This window comes from Gymnogyps californianus, chromosome 14 (assembly GCF_018139145.2).
Source record: "Gymnogyps californianus isolate 813 chromosome 14, ASM1813914v2, whole genome shotgun sequence".
Taxonomy (NCBI): Eukaryota; Metazoa; Chordata; class Aves; order Accipitriformes; family Cathartidae; genus Gymnogyps; species Gymnogyps californianus.
In genome coordinates this window covers 19,816,054-19,843,833 of record NC_059484.1, presented here as the reverse complement: position 1 = coordinate 19,843,833, position 27,780 = coordinate 19,816,054, and the positions used below count along the sequence as shown (strand labels likewise).

Sequence of the window (27,780 nt, the reverse complement as noted above, 5' to 3'; positions counted from 1 at the left end):
GGCGCGGCCGCCGCTCTTCCGCGCCTCTGCGCGCACCGCGGACGCCTTGCGCGGCGGCTCCGCCCCGGGCCCCCCCCCCCCCGCGGAGGCGGCGCGTACCGGCGGGCGCCCGCGGCCCCGCTCCGGGAGGGGGCGGAGGAGGAGGAGGGATGCTGCCGGCCCCGGGCTCCGCCGGCCTCTCCGCCCCGCAGCATCCCCGGAGCCCTCCCCCGGCACCCACCGTTGCCCCGCAGCCGGCTCCGGGGCTTTCCAAGGAGGTGCTTTCCGTTTGTGTACCGAGAATATTTCACGGGTTTATTTAAAGTCACTCCCGGTGGCAGGCTCGGGGACCCGCGGCGGGCAGGGCTCCGCCGGTACCGGCAGCTCGGCATCCGCGCCCAGCCGTGAGCGGATGGAGCGGGCTGTCTCGGCAGCTGCTGCCGGTAAGAAATCGGCGCCCGGTGGGATTGCTTGGGAGCAACGAGGTGGCTCCGCCGCCCCGAGCCCTCCCCGGAGCCCTGAATCCAGCCCCTTCTGGAACCCAAACCAGGTTTCCCCCTGTAACGCTGCTGCAAGATGGACGAATACCATTGCAGAACACGCTGTGCGAGAGCTGGGCAAAGCCCAGAGTCACGGTAATAGTTAATAGATAGGAAACTGGAACAGCTATCGATCAAGCCATGAGCTGGGGGGGCTGCCGCGGCCGGTGGGAGCACAGCCGGGGTGCAGCGGCAGTGGGGTCTCTCCCCCCCGGAGCTCCCCGGCAGCAGCACCCCGCAAAACGCAGGCCGAGCTGGAGGCAGCAGTGATGTGAGCCCCTCCTACACACTGGCACGGGGAAAAACAAGCATCAGACACAGCTTCAGAAATCAAATGTGCTCACAGCCCCTGAAAATCTGTCGTTATCTGCAGCCCAGTATTTTTTCCTGGTGGCGTTTATGCAGCAAACAAGGTCAGCAGTGTCTGCTCTGAAGGAGCCTGTAGCAGCTCTGGCCTCGGGAGAGGAGCTTTTGATATTCCGGTTTCCTATCTGTTAACTATTACTGGTTTACACGTGACGCTTGGCTTTGCCTGGAGTCAGATAAGTAGATAACTGGCAAAGCCATTTCAGAAATCTGAGCAACGCGGTCATCTTCTGAAATAACTCAAGGGGCATTCCGAAACACGGCGGTGTTTAAAATCTGCACAGCGCTTGACTTGCTTGAATGACACAGCTCCCCGGAGGTGTACAGCAGCGTGCCCGCTCGGGAATGGGACAGTTTGACCGTGCAGAGCTGAGGATGCCAGTGCCGGCGGCAAGCGAGGGCAGGCCGGAGAAGCATCTCTCCAGCAGAGATGATCAGAGGGTTCCGTGGAAGGTGGAGGCGCAGACCGGGGAGCGATCGCTGCGGCAGTGCCTGGGGAGGAGAAGCAGATGGCAGCATTTATCCGGGCCAGGCAGAGATCCTCTGCTACTCGGGATAAGGGATGGAGAGCCGATATCGTGCAGTAAATGGGGAAGGTTTAGATACCTCCCGCTTGGAGAGAGGCTGGAGGTGGCATCTCGATGCCAGGCCTGAGCCACCCCACAGCCAAAGCTGTCCCCAGTGATAAGAGCGGAGTGGGAGCCGGGGCGAGGGCTGATTCGGGCAGATCAGGAGCTCGCAGGCAGCAGCAGGCAGCAGCCCTCGGCCTGCCCTGCCCTGCGGCTGTGCAGGAACCACAGTAAAGACAGGCAACGCATGCCTGCTGCTCCCATGAGGAAATAAAGAATTGGGAGTGTATTGTCTTAAGCATTAATGTTAATGCAATCTTAATAATTATTCAGTCAACAGTAATAACAGGAATAATTTGCAGTGCTCGTAAATGTGGTTAGACTGCAAATTTAGCATATCAAAAGTAAGTGGTAGACATGTATGACATGCTCAGGTTGATCTGGTTTGCAGATGAATCCTTAGTGTATTATAAATTTCATGTGTTCAACATGAAAACACCATGGGGGTTTCTCTTATATTGTGAATCTACATAAATTAGTTGTTACAGAAATACCTTGTGTTCTAGCCAGCTCTGCCACAGCACCGCTAGCTACTGCGTACAGTCATTTTAGCCCAGAGCGATGCCACTCTCCTCCCAGCCTTTGCTGGGTGCTCCCCAGACTGCAAACCCCACTTACGATCCAACGTCAGGGATGCTTCAACCCAGGCACGGAGATTATGAAAACCACACAGAATTAATGGCCAGTAAATGGCTCGGGCAGTCGCGGAGCAAATTCACTGTAGAGGAAGGACCAGCCCTAGTTCTCCTAAATGACCCCTCTGAAAGCGGTCAGTGCATTTCACCACAGCCTTCTAAAACACGCTGTCAGCTATTAGATGAAGAGCAGCGTGTGGGAAATGAGGTCGGAGGGAATCCTGTAAAGTGAAATCAGATGCTGAGGAGCCGGCAGAGCAAAGGAGGAGTACCTCCGTCACAGGGGGAGAAGGAGCGACTCTTTGAATAGCTGAGAATCCACCTCTTGTGCAAATATTTTGTTCTTGTGCAAACAGATTCTCTAACGTGGCCTAAACCAGTCAGGCAGGGGCCGGGGGAAGGAAGCGGCACCGACGGGCTCCTGTGATGCTGCAGGCTGCCCAGCGGCTGTGGAGCAGCCCGGCTCCTGCTCATGTGCGGTCACAGCACCCTCACCCTGTGTGACACTGCTGCCCGGCACGGCCGGAGCTCCTGGTCTGCTCCGGGTTAGGGTGGTTACTGCCCGCGGGTCTTTCTCTTCTGCTTGGGCAAGGCCCCTCTCAAGGGATCCTCTGCCTTGGTGGGACTACTGTGTCACCCTCCCAGGAGCCATCTCAAGAGCTGGGAATTAAGAAAACACGTGATAATTTAGAGTTTTGTAATTCCATGTTGTTTGCGTAGCAGTCGGATCATGTGGAAGCTTGCTTATCAACGGGGCAAAGCAAAACCCATTTTGTGTTTGCTGAGTCTGCAGAGTGTCCTCCGAGGGGTCTGCACCCAGGCGCTGGAGCACGTGTGCCACCCGGCTAGCGCCTGGCATGGCCGTGCTCTGCCCAAAGCCCTAGACTTACTCCCCTGCCTGCCTGCTGTCCGCCCTGGAGTGGTTGGAGCCGGTGATCGTGTCCATCAGGGCCGCGTCCCACTGGACCGATGGCATCTGGGAAAAAACGGTCTTTGGCAACTCTTGAAAAAGGCTCTTGGCTCATTTCAGCCTTGCTGCTCTCTCAGCAGTGCAATGCATTTACCCACGAAGCAGTGCTGAGGATTGCCCGGTGCAAGGCTCGCTTGAAACCACATTAATTTACGGGACTTAGAGCTTTTAGGGGCAGTTGTGGCCATCGCTTCCCAGTTCCTGGCAGTGGTGTGTGAGCTTTTCCCCTCCTAAGCAGAGCTGGGCAGACAAGCACTCAGCGTGATTATTTATCAGGCAATCATGTTTGTGGTAGGAATCCCGTAAAAGAGATAGAGCCAGGGTGCCTGTAGTGCACATGTGAGGATTGGGATAAACCCCCCCAAAACGCATCTGCTCAAGTGGAGTCAGCTTTCCCAAGACCATTCACCACTTACCAAGGACTTAAGTAATTTTACCTGGTGCAATGTCACTCTGGTCAGGTAAGAGACACCGCTTTGGCCCTGCCAGCTAGCAGGGCACCGGCACACGCTTCCACCGCAGCTCTGCAGCCGGAGCAGATGCATCGAGGCGTCCTGCCGAGAAGAGCAGCACCCGTGCCGTGGGGCGGCAGCATCCCGTCCTGCTTCCGTGGCCCCTCAGCCTTTGGGTCAGGGCACAGTGATGTGGGCCAGGGCAGGCAGGGCTGCATCGGAGCAAGGAAAGGCAAGGGATCTTGCCAGAGAAGGGATGAGATGTCTGACAGCATGCAAGTACCCAGGGGACAGGCTCAAACCCATCGCTCCGGCTTAAAAACCGCCTCTCCCGGAGCAGCCTTTGCCAGAGATTTCTCAGAAGCGCTGCCCTTCGGGTGAATTGGGCTGTTCCCACCTGGGAACCATCCCACAACGCCGGGAATCCTCACAGCGCAGGTTCTTCCCCCGTGCCCCTGCACCCCATGTGCCCCATGCACCCCCTACACATCCTATATAGCCCCAGGTGCCCCAGGCACCCCCATTTACCACTATCTACCCTATGCATCCCATACATTCCTCTGCACATCATGCACCCGATACACTCCTTTGCATCCCATGCACCCTCTGCACCCCCCCAGATGTTTGGAAACGCCCTGGGACACGCTGCCTGGGGAAGCTGGAAGTCTCCATCTTGAGGACAGATCAGACACCTCCCGGGAGGGACGGGGGTGGCTGGTGCTGCCTGGGGACAGGAGCAGGGACTGGGTGGCCTCCCGAGGTCCCCTCCAGCTGGCTTTTCCAGTGACGGTGCTCAGTGTCCCTTGGCTTGAGCCCCAGCCCCGCTGTCCTGTGGTGCCGCAGTGCCAGCAGCTCGGGCAGGACGGACGCTTGCCACTGGCCTCCCGCCACCCCTCGGGTTTGGGAGTGAAGAACTAAGGTGTTTCTTCAAAAAAAAAAAAAAAAAAGAAAAAAAAAAAAAAGAAAGATGCTTTCATTAATAAAGCTAAAAGCCTGAAGCGTGCTTCAGCAGCGTCTTCGCACAGCAAGAGAGCGACCCTGTGCATGGTAACTGCCCAAAGCAGCAGCGCTGGCCGCAGCCCAGGCCTTCCCCACCAGCTCTCCCTGCACGAAGGAACTGCTTTAGGAGTACGTAAAAATTCAAAATATTTAAATGGCCCAGTGCGAGAAGCTGCTCCCGGGCTGGGGCAGCTCTGTGGGTGTTTCCTGACAGCCTGTGCTTTCCCAGGGAGAAACAGAGAGGCAAAATAACTTGCAGATAAGTTCCCTTACAGTCAGGAGCAGTTCTGTGTGTTTTATTATATGTGTGGGGAAGATTTTTTTCCCTGAAGTAATTAAAATAGCCTCTTTCACACATGAGAAAGGGAGGAGAGGGAACTTTTCCAAAGAGCCTCCTTCCCTCTACCTCCCCTCCTATGGCACAAGGACTTTTATCCTAATACATAATGGGCCAGCTGAGATTTTTTTAAGGTCCCTGGGGCAGCCATCCAGTAACAAAAGCAAAGTCAAACAACTCCAAACAAAAGCAGCAGAAGAAAGGGGGTGTGGTGGTGGAAATAATGCCCGGCTAAGTAGGAAACTTTAATGATGATACATGGAAAAAGTTAAACAATTAGGACTTGAATCAGTTTGGCCCCGGTCCCACCTCATTTAGCTAATAAACGGTGCCCTTCATCATGTTTGATCGTACGCGTCTTTTTTTCCAAAGCAGTGAGGAGCCCGGAGGAGGCTCCCAGGGTTGGGCAGGTCAGGCGGCGGCTGCTGCGTGGGCCGGGGTGCCACAGGGACAGCGGGGGGGGTCTCGGAGGGGCCCAGGTACCCCGTGTCCCCCTCTTCAGTCTCACACCTAGGGATCACCCCGTGGAGCTCAGCCGTGAGGCTGAAGCCTCACAGCAACCGTGCCCAGGGCAGAGGGGCTGGGGATCCCGGTGGCTGTAATGTATAAACACATCCGACATACGTATGCATTCAAGGGTGAATAGCAAAATCACTAATCGGAGAGTCATAAGCATGTTAATTATTTGAATATGCGCACTAATTAGACATGGAGTTACAGAGACCCAAGCTGTATGGAAATCTTTGATGCCACATGCGGACCCTCAGAGGCTTTGTCTTTTTAAATAGTTTAGGCACGTACAAGCAACAATTTCCATATATGAACACTTTCCAAACAAAACCCTTTAGATTAATTATCTGTTGGAGGCACTTAACTCACATTACTTCTGACTTTCCCACATACTAGTGAATCGAATACCAATCAACTATTAAACCCAGACCTATCAAGATCTAGCTACGTAAGCAAACATCCGTCTATGATATAGCTGCTAAACCCCAGCGAGCCTGCCCTCACCCTCCCGGTTCCCCATGCTCCTACCACCCGGCGGGTTTCTGTGGTTCAAGGGCCAGCAATGACGGGGTGGGACAGGGCTTTTGGGACTGGTTTTGCCCCCGCCGTGCCAGTGCCGCAGCTCCGGGCTCCCTGCGGAGGCTGCAGCGCTCGGGGAACGAGCCTGAGCAATGCCGCAGCCGGCGCCGTGCAAGGGGATTTTCAGGAGCACTGTTTGCTTATGGCTGTACCCTGGTTTACATCATCCTTGGGGAGAAGGGTGTTTTCCAGCCTGGGTGCTGCCCGGATCCCTCCCATGGTGACGGGGCAGGTGACATCCCCAGCCCCGCAGAGCTGCAGTTCGTGGTCCGGTGAGAGCCTGGGCCATCAGGTGGGAGAAGGTACCCTTGGAGCAGCACTGTGGCTGGTTAAATGCTGCTCATAAACCTAATTCATTGGCCTGGTGCAGGGGCAGACGCAGTAAAGCTCTGGACCACTGCAGGATGAACTGGGTCACACCGGTGGAGAGGACCCCGGGCACCCACGGGCGTTCACGTAACGGGCAGAGACACGATGGCCCTTCCCGCCTCTGCGCCCGATGGGACGCAGGGTCCCAGGAAGGTCTCACGAGTTTAAAAAAAAAACCCAGCCAACACCCTGCCAAAACACAGGCCAAACCTCAAACAAGGCTCTCAACGCACAATGCCATGAGAAGTGCAGCGCTTCGTCTCTGAGATGCTTTTTTAAGTTTATCCAGTGTCCTCCTTATCCGGACGCCGAGGGACCCCCACCCGTACGGGTACTGCCATGGGAGAGACCCAGCCAGGGACCAGGCAAAGGCCAAGCTAAGTAATGTCAGACATAAACCCAACAACACAATTTTATTTTCTATTTCATACAAACGGTGCCCTCCCCACGTTTTACAGCGTTACCTGGTGACACGGGAGGCTCGCTGGCAGCAGCTCCTACAAACCCCGTAACGTGAATGAGATGGCCTGAAGCCAGGAATCCATGTGCCCCGCGATGGGGTTGTGCGAGGCAGCTCCAGCTTCAAGCTCCGGGGCAGTGGGGGGGGAGTTCAAATGAGTTGATTACTCCTAAGAAAGGGTATCACGAGATAACCGCATGGAAAAATTGATTTGTGGGAACTTGGTTTCAAGTTAAAAGCAAAGCCCTGCGCCCAGCGCTCCCAGTGCTGTACTGGTGCAGCAGCCGGGCGAGACCACCAAGGACACCCCGCCAGCAGCCCGCTCAGTTAGGTGTTCAAAACGGGGGCAATGAAACAATTTATGAACTTCTAAGGTGTTCCCTGGGCCAGGGCTGCAAGACGCCTGGCATCCCCGCAGGACACAACCGCCGGGCAGATGGAGTCGAACAGGGGGACAAGAGCTGCAGAGGGTGACCTGCAGCCCCAGCTGCGGCTGTCTGCCGTGGAAAATGAGAAAAGCCCCCTGCGCCATTCGTGTCGTGAGTTTTCCATCGCTCAGCGGAGCTGGATTCAGTCCTGGGTTTGGGTGACGCCTGAACTTTCAAGCTACGGGCACCGGAGCTTGGCCCAGCAACGCACGAGGTTAATGGAGGAATTCAGAACAAACCTTTCTGACAATGGCAAACGAATGAGCTCCAGAGGCCTGCAAACAAGGGCAGTAACACTTCCCACGGGATTACTGTTAGTCTCCTCAGCATTTACAGTTGTCCCAAGTATTTCCCTTCAGATGGTCCCACCTACCAAGCAGGGCTATGCAAATACAAGAAAAACGAGGCTCAGCGCCGTGATAAAAATTGCCACGTGTTTCTTGTACTTTAATAATTAAAAATCCTGATGGCAGAAGGAGGGGGAGGTGGATGTTCTGCTGCTAGCAGGAACGCGCACGGCCAGCATCCCTGTGGCTGCGAGGCGGTACCCGGCTGGAGGGAGCTGCGCGCTCGGGCAGCCCAGCCCTGCCAGGAGGCTGCCGGGCACGGGGCAGGAGCTGCTTCAATCCCTATAAGGCACCGCAGGAAAAGGTCTAGATGTAGCCCAGTAACACCCTAAAATCCTTACTCCCTTCTGAGGTGCAGAACCTGTAGGAAGAAATTGCGTGCTCAGCCCCAACCGGGATAACGCTCCCCACCCTCCTCCCATCCCAGGTTTCTCAGACCCCTGTCATGGAGAGCCAGAAGGGGAAGGAGTGCTTTGGCCATCGCCCCATCTCTTATTTTCCTTTTCCACAGAAGGGAAGCGAGCACAGACATTTCTTTTTCTCCCCCACATCCTCCCTCTCTCAAGCGAGGAAGAGGAAGGCGGCTGTCGCAAAGCAGAAGTAACCTCGTGGTACCAAACACACGGCTCCTACCACCACCCACGGTGGCACCCAGCAGCTGGGTGACTAAACTCTCTCTCTCTCTCCCCCCTCCAAACACTCACATGAAAAAAAAAAAAACCATTTCTCCAACAAAGCAACATCCCAAGATCCTCAAAAACTTTTCCCCATCAAATAAAGTGGATGACGGACCTGGCTGAAAGCGCAGCCTTGGGATACGGGTATAAATCCGAATGCGCTGCCCCTTGGACTCGGGGTTCACAGCTGAGCTCAGCCCCGCTCCAGTTACTTCCTAAGTGCCCGGAGGGATTCTATCACCACCTCCCTGCTGGGAGGCAGGCCCAGATGGCAGAAGTCTAGAGATCTAGAAATAAAGGACTACAAAAATATAGCAAAAGCTGGGGAAGAGTCAGAACAACCAAAGCAAGGACAGCCGTGGGGCAGGAGCGCGGGAGGTGGGAATAGCCGAGGTGGGCTCCGTGCTATTTCAGTGTCCCTTAAAGGTGTGCTCGGGTGATTAGATGACAGAGAACAACTGAATTAGGAGTGAAAGAAGGAAGAAAAAAAAAAAAAGCATCGTCGCACGCTCAGTGTGGAGGGATCTCGGGGAACTCGGATCGGTCCGTGTCAGCCTCAAACTGCAGTGCCCTGATCCAGGGAATTTCACAGCAATTACTGTTTTAAGAGACAGCCCTTCCTCAGCACATCTGGGATGGGGCTGAGCCGGGGACCCCGACCCACCGGTGCCGTGTCCCACACTCCTCAGGGGGTCGGCTTTTAATCACTGGGGCAGCCAGAGGGCAGGAGATTAAGGTCAGGATATAGGAGTCAGCTTCTTTTGTTAAAGTGCCTTATTTTCTTTGCGCTTTTAAAACATCTTCCTTGCTTTTTCAGAAAAGGAGGGCAAAAAAAAAAGGAATACAGGTTTTATATGAAACAGAGTAGAGAATTAATCAATATTTACACAGGTCTTGGATAAGGTTATGGCACAGACTAATAAGCCAACACAGCAACCCAAAAAGCAGAGTGTCAAAAAGAAGGGAAAAACCTGTTCATATGCTTTCAACACCATCCCCTGGAGATCCCAAGTGTAAACGGTTTTATCTAGGAAAAGGCATTTTAACTTGGGCTTTGGTAATCGGGGTTGACTACAGCCACATTGCGCAGCCGGCGGGGAGGACGTGGGTGGGCGCGCGGCCGCCCGACCTCTCCAGAGCACAGCCCGGGTTTAGACAAGTTCAACTTTAGCGTTTGGATAAACAGCCACCACGTCATATCCCTCGGGGGGCTTAACCCTCTCCTTCGCGTGCGTCTCGCAGTACAGCTGCTCTTCGATGAAGAAATACCCTCTCTGCTTCAGGTTGAGGCCGCAGTCGTCGCACATGAAGCACTCGGGGTGGTAGAGCTTGTCCCGAGCTTTGACGATCGTGCCCCTGGCGAGAGACGGGGAGAGCTCGGCTGAGATGGAGAAACAACGAGCATAAACAGCTTTTCCTGCTGCCTCGAGTAAAACGGAGTAAGTGAAGAAAAGCGGCGTGTAGGGGCATGTAAGGGTGCTAGCGTGGGTTCCCATCCCAACATCTCAGCCCACCCAAAGCTGCCACCCCGCTCCAGGCACAACTCCATCGTATTTCTGCGGGAAGGGATGCTCCACTGTCTGCACCCCCCTGCGGCACCGCTCCACGGCTCGATGCAAAGCGGAGCCTCAAATATCTACGCTCAGCCTGGATCTGAACATCAGGAACCAGCATCTTCCAAGCGCTGCTGGCAGGGCTGGGGCTGCCCACGCGCAGGCACCACGGCTTTTGGAGCAGAGACCCTCAGCTCACAGCACCAGCAAGAATGTGGTTACAGGCATTTGCAGAGCAGACTCTCAGCCAGCAAATCAGGCTTGAGCAGGACGTGAATTACAACAGAACATGAATTACAACAGAACATAAATTACAACACAATGAAGCAGAAAGACGCCTATATTCTCTGAAATCAGACCCAACATCCATCCACCAGAGAGTAACTCTTCAACAGACAAACAAAATAATCCGCAGACCTCTTCTACTTGACCCTTGAAGCGTTTCTCCCTCTGTAAGGCAGTGAAAGGGTGCCAGCGCGGCCGGCGCTATTCATAGTCCCTGGGCAGTTACTATGATAAGCAGGGCAGAAACCATCCCATGAATCATCCCCGTTTTGCTGCAAGATTCCCTTAAAAGGGGGCAATCCAAACCATATTCCTCAATTCCAGGTTTATATATGGTTAGCAAAAACCAGAAAGGGATTCAAGGTATTCTGCTATAAATGCAAGGTATTCTGCTATAAATGCAAGGTATTCTGCTATGAATTCTAACCCGCGTGTCTGGGAGGACCCGACCCAGCCGCGTCCCCGCGTTACCCTCCCCACCGAACCGGAGGCTCCGGCGAGACGCGACACTTACACGATCCCGTTCCCGCAGCGGGTGCACTCGGGGAGCATCTGCAGCCCGGACATGGCACCGCCAAGCTTTGACACCGGGGACTTGATGTTTCGAGGGTTGCTCAGCTTGTCGAGTTTTTCACCTGCCAAGAATTTTAAACAGACACAGATTGAAAACTTGTCCTCTCAGGGCTTTTTTTTTTTTTTCTTTTTCTTTTTTCTTAAGGAGTCAGATGAGTCTCTGCCTGTCACAACAGAACCTGCAACTTGCTTGGAAGGAATTAAAAAGCAAATAGTGAGACCAACTACCTCAAGAGTCACACAGCACTTGGGCAGATGACCGCAGGACGCTGCACTGACCCTCTGCTCATCCTAATGAAGCACGGATGGTGGCAGAAGCCCTTGGCTGCATCAGCAGACGATCTGTCCATGTACTGTGATAGCACCAACTCAGTACATACACCTTGTCAAAAGGCAAAGCAGCCTTAATCTAGAGATGAGAGATGAATTTGGCTACAATACTATTTAGTGAGTTAAGAAAGATAAATAGCAAAAATCTCAGAAAAGCTGCAGAAAGAAGAGGTTCTATCACACCAACATTTCAGGGGCACATGGTAGATCCACCATCAGTCACGGAGACAAAGATGAAAGCCTTTTGGAGAATTAGGCAAATTAAAACAAACAATAACGGAATACATGCATTTTTCTTCCTAGAACACTCATTCAATCTCAAATAATCTAAAATAAAACATTGTGATAGAAGATAAGGTCTTCTTGGGGCACCAAGCCTCCTTTCATAAAGGTCCAAGGACGGGAAAGGAAGCAATGAAAATTTTGTGCACATGAACAATACCATGGCCAAGTTTTCAGTGTCGCAGCCGCCCTCCCTACAGATCATCTATCATCTGCCCTCGTACTTCGGACAATACAAACATGCTTCTCGCCAACCACTGGGACACTTAAAAGCTTCCAGTATTCACCGCGTGGGTTTTTGTGGCTCACAACTGACTGGTCTTTTGGGTATATATTGATCTGTGGTTCCTCTGTGATAGCCTACGGTTATAGAAAGGAAAAGCTTATGAAAAAGGACAATGTATTTTACTCCATCAGCTGACACAGTTTGGAAAAGCAGCAGAGGAGCTCTTGGATGAACAAGCCATTCTTCGGTGTTCAGGCTTCCTATGCTCCCTGAGCTTCTAGGGTATTTTAGTCCATGGTCAATCTTAAAGGTGTGCTTAAAGCCCGCGATGCCCAGGAGGTCTCAGCAGGGGCACAGGCGCTTTCTGACCCAGGCGTTCGTATGCACTGCGCCCGTTTTGGAAACTTCCACTTGGATTTTGCTCTGAAGTGTCCCTTACTGCTCCAGGAACGTCTCTGCCTTTCCTAAAGTGAATTGTTAGTACCTGGAACCGGTGCATCATCGCTGGTGGTCGCTTACCGATCCCGTGCGGGTTCACGTGGTACGTTTTGAAGGGCATTGCTTGGCAAAGCTTCCTTCCACAGAGAGACCCCCACAGTGCCCCGTCCGGCACATCTCAGGAGCGCCCGCTGTCCTGGGCTCGGCTGGGGAGGAGGGAGCACGCCCGACCCCAACCCCCCCGCGGTTGCCCTCGGGATGCGCAGGCACCCTCGCACAGCAGACCCCGTCTCCAGCCGTGGCTCTGATCCAGAGACCAACGCTGCCAACGATTCTAGCCAAGCGAGTAAACCCAAAAGGACTCATTTCCCACCAAACCCCACTTTCCCAAGATATTATGTAGTGTTTGGAGATGCTGAGAGCCTTGATCCGTGTGAGACTGCCTGCCCAGGAGCAGAGCGGGGCTGCTCCACCCCAGGGATCCTCCGAGCGCTCGGCTGGCTCCAGCCAAGCTCGCCTGTCAAGTCCTTCCGCTGCCTTGCTGGGAATAAACCGAAACAACTGCTCAAGCTGTTGGCTTCCCCCAGCGTGAGATACGGCGTGCTTGGACTAGACACGCTCATCTGCCAACATTTAACAGTTAAGCTGTCACTGTCTCTCAGATGGAGTGCTTGGATAAACTGCTTAAAGGGGGGGGGGGGGCGAAGAGAGATTTTACAGCAAAACGAGCCCTGCAGAGAGGGCTGCTTCCCATCTTCCCAAACGCTGGATCATTTCCTTCTATTTACCAGCCCACAGTCTCATCGTAATTTATGGTCCTCAGCAAGGCAGCGAGATGCTTTAGCTCCACAATCTTAACCATCGCTGTCCCCATTTGTGGCTGCAGTGCTCATCCTTCCTGCGCCAAGGGCGCCTACGGAGGCAACCGCTGCGATTCCTCCAGCCTCCGCCGGATCCTCAGCACGAGGCATTGCTCCTTAAGGGTGTGGGATGGGGCTGATATCCTGAAGAAAATACGGCTTCCAGCAGAAACACCTTCCATATAAAACAGGCTGTTGTCAGACACCCAGCTGCTCAGGAGAGGAGATCTTGACTTTAAAAGGACAACGCACAGCAGGCTCGGGCCAAAATGTATAATTTTAGGCTTAAGGAAAAAGGAGCGGGGGTGGAAGCTGTAAAACAACCTAGCGGGAACACTCCTGGGGATTTAAACCATGCTGAAACATCACAGAGCTTTATGCCAGGAGAGATGCTTTCCACTTAATTTCTCATCCCTTATGAAATAAACAGATAGGTCCAACGGCCAAGGCACGAGCGAGACTGTGCCTGCAGTCAGTCGCACATCCCCTCTGCCCGCCGCACAGCACAGCCGAGAGGGAAAGGGTCGGTGGCAGAGCCCCGGGAGGTGACCGCTCCAGCCTGCCCCCACGCTGGCTGGTACCCGTCAGCAGCATCTCAGGCTCCAACCGAACACACGGTGCTGCACCAGTGACGGGCTGGTGCCGAGAAATTGCCGGGATGAGCAGAAATCCAGGACTGGCTGGGACAGTCCCAGGGTCCGGGGACTGTCCTGGCACCTCTTTGTCCTCCCCTTCTCCCAGCCCACACCTTTTTCTTTCTCCCTTCCTCCCGAAAGGCAGCGCTGGGTTTCTGCCACCCCAGGGCCATGGAGTGCAAGGGGAGGCAGCAGCAAACCAGAAAAGCTTCAATTTTGTTCCCTTTCCCTGGCACAGAGAAGGGAAGAAGGCAGCGCTGTTATTACTTGGGATTAACACAGTCGCTTCCTATTTGCTTCTTCCTAATGAGGAGACCTGGGGATGCAGCAGGCACCTCGCCAGGAAGCTGCTCGTGCTTGCTCTCGGTGAGGGACCTGAACGTACATCTGGAACTTGTAATTAACATCAGTTTTCCTGCCAGCCTCGAAGGAGCTGTAATATTTATACCCAGTACTTCCAAGGCCGATCCCATCTCATGCTTTGCGGACATGCCTAAGTACCACTGAGAAAACTAAAATTGGTAGAAACTCTTGATGCTCAGAAGTTACCCGCGATCGTGCTTCTCCTTGTGAAGTAAGAAGCAATATCCTTCTAGTCAAAGCATATCCTTCTCCATCATTTTATATACACAGAAACTGAAGTGCAACAGCCTGACTCGCTACCTCTCGCAGCTTCATAATGAGATTTGCAGCAGTCTGTATTTTCCCATAAAAACTAAGTTCCTGGATTCACATGATCGGAGTACGAGGCTCTTGGAAGGAAGCAGAATGAAGAGTCTTGCCCTAATGATTGTAAAGCAAAGCCTGAAAGTTTGAACATGAAAGCCCCAATGGACTTAAGGTTGAAAGGCAAATAAAAAGAAGCTGAAATGTATAGTTTGGGGATCTTATTATTTAATGCTCAGAGTTGGCTGCTTCCCGCATTAACGACACAGGCAGGAAGCTGTGACAGACCTGAGAAGTGAGCCAAGAGCTCCTGATCTCTATCCCTGCGTTGCCGAGGACCATCCCACGTCCTTATGCAAATGCCATTTACTTACAGGCCTACAGTTCTCCACCGGTGATCTTACACAACCGCTTTAGGCCATTACATTTCATAAACCATCTCAGGAAAACTGCTGCCGTGCAGAAGCTGTTTGCAAATCCAACTTTCACACGATGCTCAAGTCAGCCACAAAATTTAGGAAGCCCCCAGATGCTGGCCCGAGCATCTGAAACCCTGATGTGAAACCTGCCATCCGGGTGCTCCCCCTCCCAGGGTGCCGGGACCCTCCCGTGCTGAGCTGAGCTGCCTCGGCACCGAGGCGACGTGTGGTAAAAAGACAGAGCAGAAGAGTTTGCAAACCCACCCCATCAGCTCTCGCAGACCTTTAGAGGCTTTTCCAGCTTCTGGACCTCCGCGAGGGAAGGAGAAGGAGGCTAAGCCTGCAACAGCAACTCGGTGGGTGCAGAGGGACCAAATGATGGTTCAAGCCCTGCGGCGGTGCAGTGCCGCAGCCCTGGTTGCGGCGGGGCGTAGGGGACTCGCTGGGACATGCTATGGGTGCCCACCTCCTTACCGTTCTCGCCAGCCTCCAACATGCCCTGCAAGTATCGGAAGGATCCGGACTGCTTAGGCTCCGAAACGGGCTTTTCATAATCCTGAAGCATCTTGTAGACATCCGACTCCACATCAATCCCGTTTCTGTTCCTTGGGAGAGACTTCAAGGGGTCCACGCTGTTTTGAAGAAAAGAAAGAAAGGCTCGAGTCAAATATAAACAGCAATTGTCAGCTCATCAGGGAGGTACTGAAACCTCCACATTCCCACAGATTCAATTAAACACCTCTCTGTTCCCATACATTTCTCTGCCTGGAGGTACGCCTGTCCCAGGAACAGCCACTGAACCTGGGAAGTTAAACTCGTTCCTTGTTCGGCTCCGATTGAGCAACACAGCTAGGGCTGGCCCAGTTACCAGATGCCTTCGGGAAAGAGGGCAGCCGCTTACACGCACTGTAAATTGCTCTGCCACACATGGAATTTATTGAAAAAAAAAAAAAAGGGTAAAACAATGCATTTCATTAATTACGTAGGGCCAGGGGATCCACCCACCCCTCGTACCGCTGTTAGGCCATCCGGCACGGGGAGAGCGTCTGCTGCTGCCAGGCATAGGCATGACAGCAAATCCCCTCACCGACCACAAGCACCTCTCTTGAAGTTAGCGTTTCTGTAGGGGACTGCATTAAAAGATCCATTTGCCAGACACAGCCCACGGCTTCAACGCAAAAACCACCCCACCGGGCTGCTCAGCACCCGGGACGGGCCACGAGAGCAGCCCCGTAACCCCCCCCAACCACGCGCCGACCTTCAGCATCCAGACCTGAAGCTGCTCCTTGTCCGTATGTGGCGTGATTGGGGTACAACAGACAACAAACAGTAATTTAAACCATTATTCCAGTTCATTCAATACATCAAAACATGAAAAGCACAGTTTGGAATCAAATATATTTTGGGTACATGGTTAAGCGTCCTGCTGAGTAGAGACAAATTCAAGTGCTGTTGTGCTTCGCTGAGGCCCCACAGCACAGCGCAGCTTCGTGGGAAGGGGCTCCTTTTCCTTTTTAAGGAGAAGGTCATCAAGGTCATTATAAAACCAACAAAAATAGCAAGAGCCCTGAACCCCATCAGACAGTTTAACATATTTTAGCCATCGTCTGACTCATTTTCTCCACCAGCATTATATTCATGCCTGCTTTAAAAAAAAAAAAAAAAAAAAGAAAAAAAACCAAACCCCAAACAAAATTCACTTTCAAAGAAAAGCCAAAGCTCCGTTATTCTGGGGGTGACCCGCCTGGCAGTCCCGGTCCCCGCGGGCAGGCGAGGGCCAGCCTCGGCGGCTGGCCGGGCAGAGCAGTGCCGGGGCAGCCCTGCCAGCTTCTCCCGTGGCTCCGACCTCTCGAGACGAGGGGCAGAAGTGCCGGTGCCATAGGAGAGGACTGATCCCTGTGACTCCCGGCCAGCCCAAACCCTCCACGTGTGCCCTGAGCGCCTATCTGCCCTGCTACAGCCCTCTCGTACATCAATTCACACATTTTCAATGAAAAAGGGCAGGTTTTGACCAGTCTAGCCTGATCAAGCACAAATTCAAAGAGAATGCACTTCTGACCCAATTCTACTCAAACACCCAAGCTAATCTCCCTGCTTTTGGCTCACACGCAGATAACATCAGATTTTGTTCTCCGTATTTTTTTGTACGGTTCTCTTCTTTCCAACTTCATTAACTTTCCTGGAGCAGCACAGGGAATAAGCTGGCTTGCAGCGTCACTGAAATATGAATTCATGCAGGCACAGAGTTCCCGAGCTGAAAAGAAACTCTCTTTGCTCTTTGTATTTGATACAGACATTACCTTCTTGCAGGATATTTTGCCAGCCTGGAGGAGCGTAAATCAGCAGCAGCACAAGCCGTGCAAAAGCATTGCAGTCTAGAACCTGGCCTGTCTCAAAGTCCGAGTTATCCACCCAAACCATTCCTGGCTACACAAAAGCTTTTTCTTTCCTACGAGCATTATTTATTTCCCAGCCTCCCAGACAGCTGCATTGAGCAGATCTCACATTTATAAACATCCCAGTTTACTGGGGTTAATCTTCTCTGCAGATACCTCCAGCTCCCAGGCCAAGTGTTTGCTCCTGGGTCTTGGGACCCAGGGATTGCTGGTGCAATCCCCACTCCTAGGAGGGCAAAACCCTCCATCCTGCCTTGAATACATACTTTGAAAAACCAGGATACTAATGTCTGTGACACTCCCTGGCATTAATCCCAGACCGGGGAGCGGATTTGATGCTGCTAATCTACCTACCCACATCGGCGGTAGAAGGATCTTACGTAGATCTGGAAAACCAGCACCTTTACCCATCTCCGAGATAAACGGTTGAACGTCGCTTCAGCATCGCAAGCTTAAATTCAGTGTTGCAGTTGCTACATACATACACGTGGCCATTTTGTTCAGAACTTGGCATCTCCAAAACCCCTTTTTTTGCTTTGGTGGTTTTTTTTTGTTTGCTTGTTTGGGTTTTTTTGTTGTGTTTTTTTTTCCCCCCCTCCCATCTACATTCGACTAATGGAGCAGAAGCTGAACCCAGCATCTCTGGAGCTCCAGAAGCTCCGGGAGCACCACAGCCTCAACACACACCCCTGAAACCGAGTTTGCACGAACAGCAGCAGGACCCAGAACATAAGCCATGCTCTCGTCCTACCTCTGGGCAGGAGCGATGTGGAGCCCGCTCAGCTGGCCCGGCAGAGCCGACTCGGAGCCGCTGTTAGCGTAGAGCCGGGTTGGGTGGTGATGCTGCACGTTCAGCATCTGCTTGTTGTCCATGGGGCTTCCCCCAGCCCCGTGGGGCATCGGCCTCCTGCTCTGGGCAGGCCCGTTGTCCTGGAAGAGAAGAAAAAGCAGAAAAAACCTGTGAGATTTATAGTTCTTAGTATGATATACACGGAGAGACTGCGTTGGGACGTGCAGTTTGCAGTAATAATATTTTATACGTGCTGTGGAAAACAGAGATATGCAGGAAAAGGAAAACTCAGACTTGACCTGCAGTTAAATCTTGCTGAATCTACGCAAGCTTTCCTTGGTCTCCGACCAAATGAACTTGTCTGTTTCTCCATGGCGAGCCACTGCCAAGTATTCTGCATTTATTCTCCTGTAAAAGCATATTTGTTATTTCCGCAAAAGAAAGGCTGCGAGTCTGCTTCTCATTTCGCGTTACATCACCCCGAGAGCACTTATCGCTCTCCTGACTTCAGGGCAATCACTCCTGATTTACATTAGCAAAACACGATAAAACCCAAGCTCTGCAGCTACCTGTACAGGTTGGGCAAGCCCTGATGCCAAGGGGCCAGTCCCGGTATTTTCACTTACTTGCAACTACCCTCATCCACAAAGATCCGTGTCCGTTTCGGGAGGTTTTCTCCCAAAATAAGATCAGTCATTAGCAGTGTGAGAAGCGCGCTGGTCAAGGGTTTAGCTTGGTATTCATATTTTCGTTGTTTTTTTTAATTCCCAAGGCAAACTACGGAAGTCTTTTTGTCGTATGACCTCAAGTCAGGAACTCAGGTGCCATTAAAACGCAAGTGTTCCGTATTATTTTACCTACAGAAAACATTACCTATGTGTTTTTCCAAAGCTTTGTTAGTCAGCCCCGCACACACCCACAAATCCAACAGTACCTACTGCTCATCTCGCCACGAGCCACCTGAGCCAGGCTTTACCTGCTCACACTCAGCCTGGGGAGCGACCAGCAGCCCCTTCCCCAGAGAGGGGCTAATTCCAGCTATCAGGAAAAGCAGCAGAAAGCCGGACACAGCCTAAGGACATGCGCCGGCTGCTGCTATTTCCAGCCATGCGAGTCGGAAACATGCCCGTACCGACGGAAGAAAGAGATGCTTGTATAAGAGGCTGTAATCTGTTTAATCTGGTTTAATCTGTCTAATCTGGTTTAATCTGTTTCAGGGCAGATCCCCAGCGATGCTGCCTTGCACCGGCTTTTCAGTAGACTGGAGCTGATGCAAAACCAAGCAGAAAAAGAAAACACCGTCCTGTGAACAAATAACAAAGTGCATATTGTGGGGCTCTAATAGAAAGCTTACTTTTGACTAAAATAATCCAATAAATACTAATTGGAAACAAATGTCTCTCACTGGTGCATAGCAGAAAACACTGGCACTCCCAAGCCTTGTAAAAATGAACAGCTAAGAGAAATAAAAACCAGATCCCGCTAGAAAGAGATCTTGAAAGTCCAATACTTCAGTTCTTCTTAAGGCAAAACTCCCATTGATAAAAACCGGGCTAAATTAAGAACTGCAAAATGGTGCCTTTGAGTTATTTTCTGCCACCAGCTGAAAAACTGCAGACTCCGGCAAGCTCCCGGCACTTCCACTGCCTCGAAAGCCTCGGTGGCCGCCCCGAGCCCTCTCGGCACTGCTCCTTCCGCACCGTGCATGCACACACACGTGGGGAAAACTGCTTCCAACATAATAACTTCAAATTATCTATTAAAAAAGGCATTTTGCTGCCAGGAATAATATAATTTTAACTGTTCCCCAATTTAAAAAAAAACCAACCAGGCTATGGGTTTCCAATTCCCAGATTTACATTATTATTTCAAGGGAAATAAAGAAAACACTTTCAACCATGACACAGAGAGGAAAAGAAGGATCATAAACATTTCAGGGAAAAAAGCAATGGCCCATGCTGGCTGGCAGGCTGCTGCGAGCTACAGAGTTATGCTTTTAAAAAGCCATTATCGTTAATTATCTGTGCATCGGGGCCCAGATGCGTGCTCGGTCCGAGGGAAGCGGCGGCTGGAGCCTCTGCCTGCAGAGGACAGGGCAGGGTCCTCTGCTCTCCTCTCCTCTGGCCCCACGGGCTCCTCCACACCAGGGACACCCAGACCCTTCGCCGGGGAGCACGGGGCTGGCGGCTGTTTCTGGAATGAAAACCTCCTCCATCAAAGGGCCTAGAGACCATAATCTCCACGGACTTGCTTTAATGCAAGGTAGCTTGTCAAGCGTTGCCCATTCGTCCCTGTTAAGCTCAGCAATTTGTACATCGAGAGAAAATGTTGCTATAAAGCGAATACTTCTTGCTTGGGCACTCTCCAAAAGGCGTGAAAGCCCGGCGATGGAAACGGGGTGTTTCAGAGTCCTCCCTGCACTGCCGAGCTGCTTGGCTTCCCCAGTTGCCACCAGCTCCCTGTCCCTGCGGGAAGAAGATGCTCATGGTGGTGGCAGCTCACCCTTACGTCTGCTCAGCTGTGTTATAAAGCCACGGGGGACCAGCAGCATCCATAGGGATCAACGGGCTCCTCCTGATGGACACCAGAGCGCTCCCGCTACCCTAACACCTACCAGACCAAGACCATGGAGATGAAGCAATGGACGTCCCTCAGCCTTTTCCACCAAGTTCTTTGCAGGCTTTGGAGAGCTGTGCTTCATGTTGGGGGCAGCTAACGGCTTTGTGGGAAACCCACAGAAATCATTTACCCCTCTGAGAGCACACCGGTCTTTGCCTTCCTTGCTGCTCTCAGTTTCTCTGCTACGCAACTTTCCCGTTGCACAAAAAGCTGCTCCCGGGACAGAGCTCAGTCTCCTTTTTCTTATCTCAAAGGCTGCGAGACCTCTGCAAGGCTTCGTATTGTGCAAAACACTCATGCATTCATTCTCGGAAACCTAGAACCAGATGGATTTCTTTCCAGTTCTCAAATTCAAGATCAAAAAAACTTCCCCCCTTTGGGACCTAATTTGCTGTTCTCTGCTGGCTTTTCTTCCTGCTTTTTATGGCCTCTCTTAAATTCAGAGGGTTTGCAAACCCTTCCTAAGAGCTGGCCTACGAAGTTTCACCGAGGACAACTCTTTTAGCCTACGAAACAGAAACTCGCAATCTGTTTTCTCACGCTTCCCTTCTAGGGCCATCAATTACGAAGCGTAACCAACCTCCTGACACGCAGCATTCGGGGGGCCTGGAGCCCAGGCCTCCCCGCTCCTGACAAACCCAATTCCCGCAGCCATCCCACCCCAGATAACCGCACGGCAGAGCTAGAAAGGAGCTGTTTGAATTCCCAGTCCCAGGGAGCAGGTGGGTTTTGGGGTGGTTTTGTGTGGGGCTGCAGTACCAACGCAGCACGACGTGCAGCGAGCGCCCTCGGCCAGCGCTCAGCCAGACTGACCTTCTCTGGTCACCACCTTGCTGGAGACCCCCAGCCTGTCCCTTCCCACCAGGGGAAGGAATGAGCAGAGAAAGAGGGATGATTTGGAGGAGAATGAGCCACAGCAAACAAAAAAAGATGACCTGCAGCAACCACCTGCCTCGGCCACCCTGTGCACGGCCTCATCAAGACACCTCTTCCTCCTCCTCAAGATGCGTTTATCAGCGTTGCGCGAATGCAGCCTGTGCCTTATGAAGCACAGGTAAGGGCTGCCCTCACCGATACAGTATTTATACCCCGAGGAACGAGTTCCAGCAGAAGGAAAACGCGACACAGCGTACGGGAGTGTTTCTTTTGGCCGGAGGCGCAGGAAGCCGGGACAGTTGTATATACATAGCTGTGGTAGGAGCAGCGCCGGCAGCAAGCAGTGCCTTGCCCGGAGCTGCCGTAGGGCTGCAAGCACCCATAAGGCACGTTGGGTTGGGGGCTACTGCATTTCTTTCCACCGACCCTTGGACACCAACAGCCAGATGCAGTCAACTTTGCTTGCACTGAGGGGTATCTCCCTGTATACAGGGTCTCAAGCACGTTCTTGGGTGCCACCATTTATTAAGATAGGAGAAAAGAGAAATTTAACTGGTTTTTGGATGCCTGGCTCTTGTTCCCACCACACAACGCAGCATTGAGAGCACAAAAGGAACAACTTTCTGAAGCAAACAATCCATACCCCTAATCAGCTAAAACACGAAGAGTGTCTATAAATCTCATAGGGGAAAAAGTTCATGAGATACGCACGAGGAAATCTGGAAAAGAAAGTGGCTGTTCTGCCCCAAACAGGACTGATATATTGGGTCTGCACCTTTGCTGGAAACAGGAACAGGTCTTCGATTTCCTTAATGAAAACCTTTTCTTCTGCAGCAGCTGTTGGCATAAAGGAGCGCGTTTGCAGCCGGTGACCCTGCCAGCTTCGGGCCACGCTCAGCACCCACGGCCAGCTCTGCGGCGGCCACAGAAGGAGTTTCTTCTCACATAGATACAACGAGAGTTGAGGCTGGTGCTTAGAATGAGACTCTACTAACAAGAGGCTGATGCCACTTTTACTACTGTAAAAGCATACTATTAAATTGAAACCCAACAAAATCTCTCAAGACGTTTAGAAAATAAAGCATGAAGGAAACAAAAACCATCCCAACAACACCACAACAGGTAACTTGTTCTGCCATTCATCAGGGAAAAAAAAAAAAAAAAATTTAAGAGGGAGAAAAGGGGCTTGGCTGAGCTGCTCAGGAGCTGGTGGCCTTTGCACCCAGCGGGTGCTGCTGCAAGGGGCAGCCCGAGAGGCAGCACGCTCCAGCACGGCACCCGGCATCCACCCCAGCAGCCCCTCCAAATGGAAATTCTGTGCTGGAAGGAAAACAGTGTTCTTAAAACATGCGGTTTTCTTTTCTATTTAAGGGAAAAATGCTGAATGAAGGATTTAATCCTGGGAATTCCTCAAAGAGCCAGAAATAGGGAGAGCTTTTTTCCTTCCTTCCTTCTACAAGCACTTATTCAATTTCTAGCAAGTCCCTGTGTTCCACACCTGCTTATTAGCAAATCTCTTTTCCCCTGTATCAGCTGAAGGTATTTCGTTTAGCTACAGCATGATGCCCGGCCACAGCCAGCGGAGCAATGAGCACAATCAGCACAGTATTGCAGCTCAAATGCTTTTCACAGGACGTAGCGTTTCCAATTTCAGGAAACATACAGGGGAGCATTAAAAGCAGCAAGTTGAAGGTTTCAACAGAAATACAAATACACTCTGTGGCTTCACCACGCAGAGCTAAAGCATACTCTAAGTAACGAATATGAAAATAGGCTTTGCCTGCTCATTGCAGTTGTGCCCCTGACTCTGCTGGAGTAGCTGAATTGAGACACTTTCATCCCTCAGGATTTTTAGTCAAACCTGTAATAGGACAGAAGACTCAAAAATTGAATACTTCCATCAAGGTAATCACTGCCGAAATAAGCGTTCCCATAAGTAGAAAAACATGTGGCCAACCAGGAATTTTCGAAAGGTTTGAAAATCAGTCTCAGTCCCTGTCTCTCTTGGAGAGAGTTTATCGTATTTTGAAACCACCTTTTGTAGAGTCAACAAAAAGCATAAATCTCTTCAGATTTTTAAAATACATCAAGGCGAGCACGCAGTTGCAGCTGTCTGCTTAACAGGAATAATGTTGGGATCCAAAGCTCGGAAGAGTTTAACTCATGGATTTAAACCTAAGCCCGTCTCTTGGCAAGCAGACGTCCCTTGTGCTCGCCGCCTCGGCCGCTCTCAGGACCAGCCGACCTCAGCCGTGCTCTTCAGGGCTGTGTTTTGCAGAGCTGCAGGAGTTAACTGCCCTTCACACGCAGAGCATATGCTACACCAGACACTAATTTCTTAAGAGCTTTGGGAACTTGCATTTGTATTCTGATACACTTTGGTAAAATACATCCAACCTTACTTTCCTAAAGTTTGACCATTTTGCTGCCTCACGTTTTCTTATTCTTAAGGAAAAACAGAAAAAAAAAAAAAAGGGATTTTTTTTTTTTTGGACATTTTGCAAAATGCCCTATTTGTCCTTCCTGCCTTTTTCAACTGCAAGTCTTTACCTCTAGAGACCACAGGTTTTAGACCGCAGCTTTAGAGAACATCAGAGTTCTGGTCCAAAGCGTTTAAAGTTCATTCACTTCACAGTGTTTTCAATTAGACCCTTAAAAGGCCAGAAGTACAAACAAAATAATTCATCTCATTTTCCAGACTATCAGATAAATCAGGCTAATTTGAGAGGCCAGCGTTGGCTCCTACAACCTCCATGTCAGCGCCTACACCCATGGCCTGATTTGGAAGGGCTTTGGGCAACAGTAGCTTTGGCGTATCTGAGAAACCTTCCTTGAGAGCAGACCCACCAGCTGCAGAGCCAAACACGCCTCCGAGCCCCAAATCCATCCTGGAAGCAGTGGTGGGAGAAGATCTGCAGGGCCCAGGACCGGCAGCAGCCCCGGTTCCCGCCGGCGCAGGCGCCCAGCCGCTGCGGGGATCGCCTGCAAGATGTTTATTTTCCTAAGCCCAGGGGAATCAGTCCTGCTCTCCGTTATAAACATGCGCTGCATCAGACTTAAACAGAGCTGAAGGTCATTAACGGCTTGGCTCAGCCGAAAGCAGTTTTCTGTTTGATGTACTTCAGATCCACTCTCTTCCTAAAACCAGAACACGATCAGTCAGTGTCAGCTAGGCGTTTGCTGCCAAAATGCCGAATTAGAGACACGAGCGTTGCTATTTATGCACCAGGAGGTCAATGAGCCCAGCGGGGTTGTGCAGAGAGCCCGTCAGCGTTTCTCCAACTGTCTCTGCAATGTATGGCTAAAAGATGTTTCCCTGGCATTGGTCCCTCACCTGCCTACCACGGAAGAGAAGAGGGCAAGGGTACCTTTCTGCGGAACCGGGATAATGTTTGTACGTCACTATTAGTGTTATCAGGAGAGCATCAGAGCACCCGCCTCCATAGCCGCACCCGAAGGAAGGTCAGCTTATAGCAAACCCATCACGGTTCCTGCAAGATTTGAGACCCGTCCCCACCGTGCCTGCTGTCCAACGCACCCAGACAGCCCGGTGATGGACTCCCCGGCTTCTCCAATGGGTGCCTGGCACCTCTGGCTGCCCAGGGCTCAACGGGATTAGCTCGGACCTGGCAGCAAGAGAAAAGGGTAGCATAAGGGCAAGGATTTTTTTTTAAAAGCAAGGGCACAATTTCTGCCCGTGGCTGCCTTTTCTTGTGACCCAAGGGGTACAGTCAGACTTCGATGACCTGATTCTGACCTCTCCTGGCAGAGGGCTTTTTGTGGGCGAAGTTGTACTGCCCTCATTGCTGCAAGTCCTGTTTCACGCAAATGTGACAAGCAATTAAGCCTGAAGACAAATCCTAGCATATCCCATCACCCTCAAGACTGAAATTCAACCTCTGCACAGAAGACAACTGCAACGCAACGACCCCTTCCTCTCCTTCCCCCCAGCTTTTCAACAGCAAAGACAGTGCTTTGTCTCTGATAAACTGGTTCAAAAGTCGCAGAAATGGAAATCTTATTATTACCCCACAGAGGAGGTGTATGGGACGGACAGCACGGTTTTCATTTGAATGCAAATAACAGATTTACACTGCGGCTGGTGTCCGCAGGAGCGGGATCCATTCTCCAGCTCGCTGCCTCAAAAGCAGTCCCGTGGCAAACCCTTATGTCAAAAAGCTGCCCCCAAAGCTGGGTGAAAAAGATAAATTTTAAAAGCTACACACATTTTAACACATATTTCCCTATAAGCACAGTTCAGATGTCCTGTTGAGATGCTGTTTTTACAGACTAAGCAGGCTTCAATCTAACTTCAAAAAGCTCCAGTAAGTATGATCCTGCTATTTAGCTCTGCTCAGAAGATTAACAGATAAGCAAAAAGGTCAGGTATAGCTTGCTGAAGCTGGATGAACAGAGCGTGTGGCTTATTCTATGAGACAGATTTCAAATATTCTGCCAAGTTCCTCTTTCAGCGTATACCACGGTCTGGAGAAAAACTTTATCCATCATGTCCTTCTTACTACACTCCTTTCACAGTCGTCAGCTAAACACCAAATTCGTTTTTCAGATCTCTCTAAGCAAGAGACCAAACCCTTAAAGTCAGATGGTCTTTTAGTTAAAAGGCTGCAGACAACATTTAGGTGAAACATGACTCAAGCTGGAGCTTGGCCGGGCCCCAGCCCACCCGCGTCCCCAGGACGCTCTGTGCCCTGAGAAGGCACGGCTGTTAGCGCAGAGCAGACGAGATCTCAGGACAGGGGCTCAACACCCTTGGGCCGGGTCTTGGACGTGCTGAAAAATACCTGTGGGTCGTGTCCTGGTGGGCAGAAGTGCAGCCCCGGCGAGCATTGCTAAAGTTTGCTGGGCTTCGTGGTCTTGGACCTGGCAGTCAGGCTCATTTTAAAGCGCTTATTTCTGTATTACACGCTGCGATTTCTGCTGAAACCCCTGCAAGCTACAGCAAAAGCATTATATGAAAGTCTCCATTGCTTTCTATTTAATTGCTGTTATGGCAGGGAGCAGGCTGAGGTCAGCCCCACCACCTCCCGCCAGCACAAATCTCCAACCACAAAACCCCATTTCCACAGGTAAAACGCACAAACCTTTACGTACAGCAGCCTGGCTTTGTTTTTCAGGAGTAATTCCATAAACACATGACTCCAGGAGCTGGGGCTTGACCAAAAGCACCCACTGCCCTTGCCTTGGGCACCGCAGAGTCACCGGGGCCAGCACCGTGCTGTGGCTCACCCCGCCGAGAGCGCCGGATCAGGAGTGACAGCACCGGAGAGGGAAAGGCTGAACGCTTCCTGCTAGCTTTAAATGATGCGTCACTTTTGACAGGGTTATAGCAGCCTTGACAAGAGTCACCCGCAACGTATTTGCATGGACGGGGAAGGTTCTAAACCATTTGTAAACGATGGTTGGGAATTTCTTAACTTCCAGGAGGAAGACACGGACCCCTTTCTGAAGAAGTGCTCTCATGAGAAGAAGCTCTGTGATACAAAATGAGGTATGATTAAAATAAACCGATTTTAGGGTAAGCTAGGAAAATATTCCAGCTCTATATTTGCACATGCACATGTTCTGCACCTTATATTGTACAGCACAAGGACAGCATGCATCTAACCCAGGGACAATCTCTCGCAATTAGAGAGAAGCTACACAGACCCTTCTTAAGGAGCAAACACTTCTCCACCTTCATGCAGTCACGCTGACGGCCACCGGTGAGGGTCTGATAGCTGCTGGCTCCCGGCAGCTCTGGCGAACCGCTTCACCCCACGGGAGACGGCACAGCCCTCGTCCGAACTAAAGAGCTCAAGAGGGACTTGAGCGGCAATGCCACGACTTTATCCCTTAAGCCACCTGGCTCCCCAGCGGTCTCTTAAAAATTCACAGCAATGGAGAAAAGTTACCCAAGACCAGCAAGAATGATTAAAATGTGTTTCCATTTATCTCGCCTGCTCCAGTGCAGAGGGCATGTTTTTAATATCAAGGGTGCAAGGGGTTGTTTAACAAGCAGAGGAGGGCTTTGTACAAATGTATTGGTTTTATTAACACTTTCATAAAAAAAGCAAGATAGCTGGGGATCATAGGCTCTGCTGAACCGGAGGGCACAGGATGTACTGGCTGCGTTCTCAAAACACCTTCGGGCAAAGCTCTGCAGACAAAGCCCTTCTGCATAGGCAACGTGAATACATTTGGACATAGGAGTAACTACTGCATGGCAGTAACGTAATAAACTTGCATTAAAGCTCAGGCGAGGCATGAGCATCTCCAGCTCTCATAGTTCTAAGACAACCTCAGTCAGTCTCACATGTGAATAGAACTAATAGTCATGGTAAGTAATTTTAGAAGAAATTAGAGCAGGTGAAGAAGCCCAAGAATAAGAGTTTCTATGTATCCTATAAGTAGTATTTAACTTTCATCCACTCAGGAAAACCTAATGACCATTAACAGAAAATAAACATCAGTGAAACCTCAAGGTATTTTTGCAATACAATAACCCTGGATAACAGACATAGAAGAGCCTCGAAGTTTCCTCCTCTCTCTGGCAGCA

At 51.4% G+C, this 27,780-nt stretch overlaps 1 protein-coding gene across 3 annotated transcripts in view; it reads right to left on the bottom strand.

The window, feature by feature from the left end:
- Positions 1-9,111: 9,111 nt before the first annotated feature.
- Positions 9,112-27,780, bottom strand: part of PDLIM4 (PDZ and LIM domain 4) — a 52,682-nt gene continuing 34,013 nt past the window's right edge. For all 3 annotated transcript variants that reach the window (XM_050905354.1, XM_050905356.1, XM_050905355.1), the window contains exons 4-7: positions 17,691-17,869; positions 15,018-15,175; positions 10,629-10,749; positions 9,112-9,632 (exon numbers count right to left, since the gene is read on the bottom strand). In XM_050905354.1, the coding sequence (XP_050761311.1) occupies positions 9,428-9,632; positions 10,629-10,749; positions 15,018-15,175; positions 17,691-17,869 (663 nt within the window). In that variant the 3' untranslated portion in view covers positions 9,112-9,427. The remainder of the gene's footprint in view (positions 9,633-10,628; positions 10,750-15,017; positions 15,176-17,690; positions 17,870-27,780) is intronic.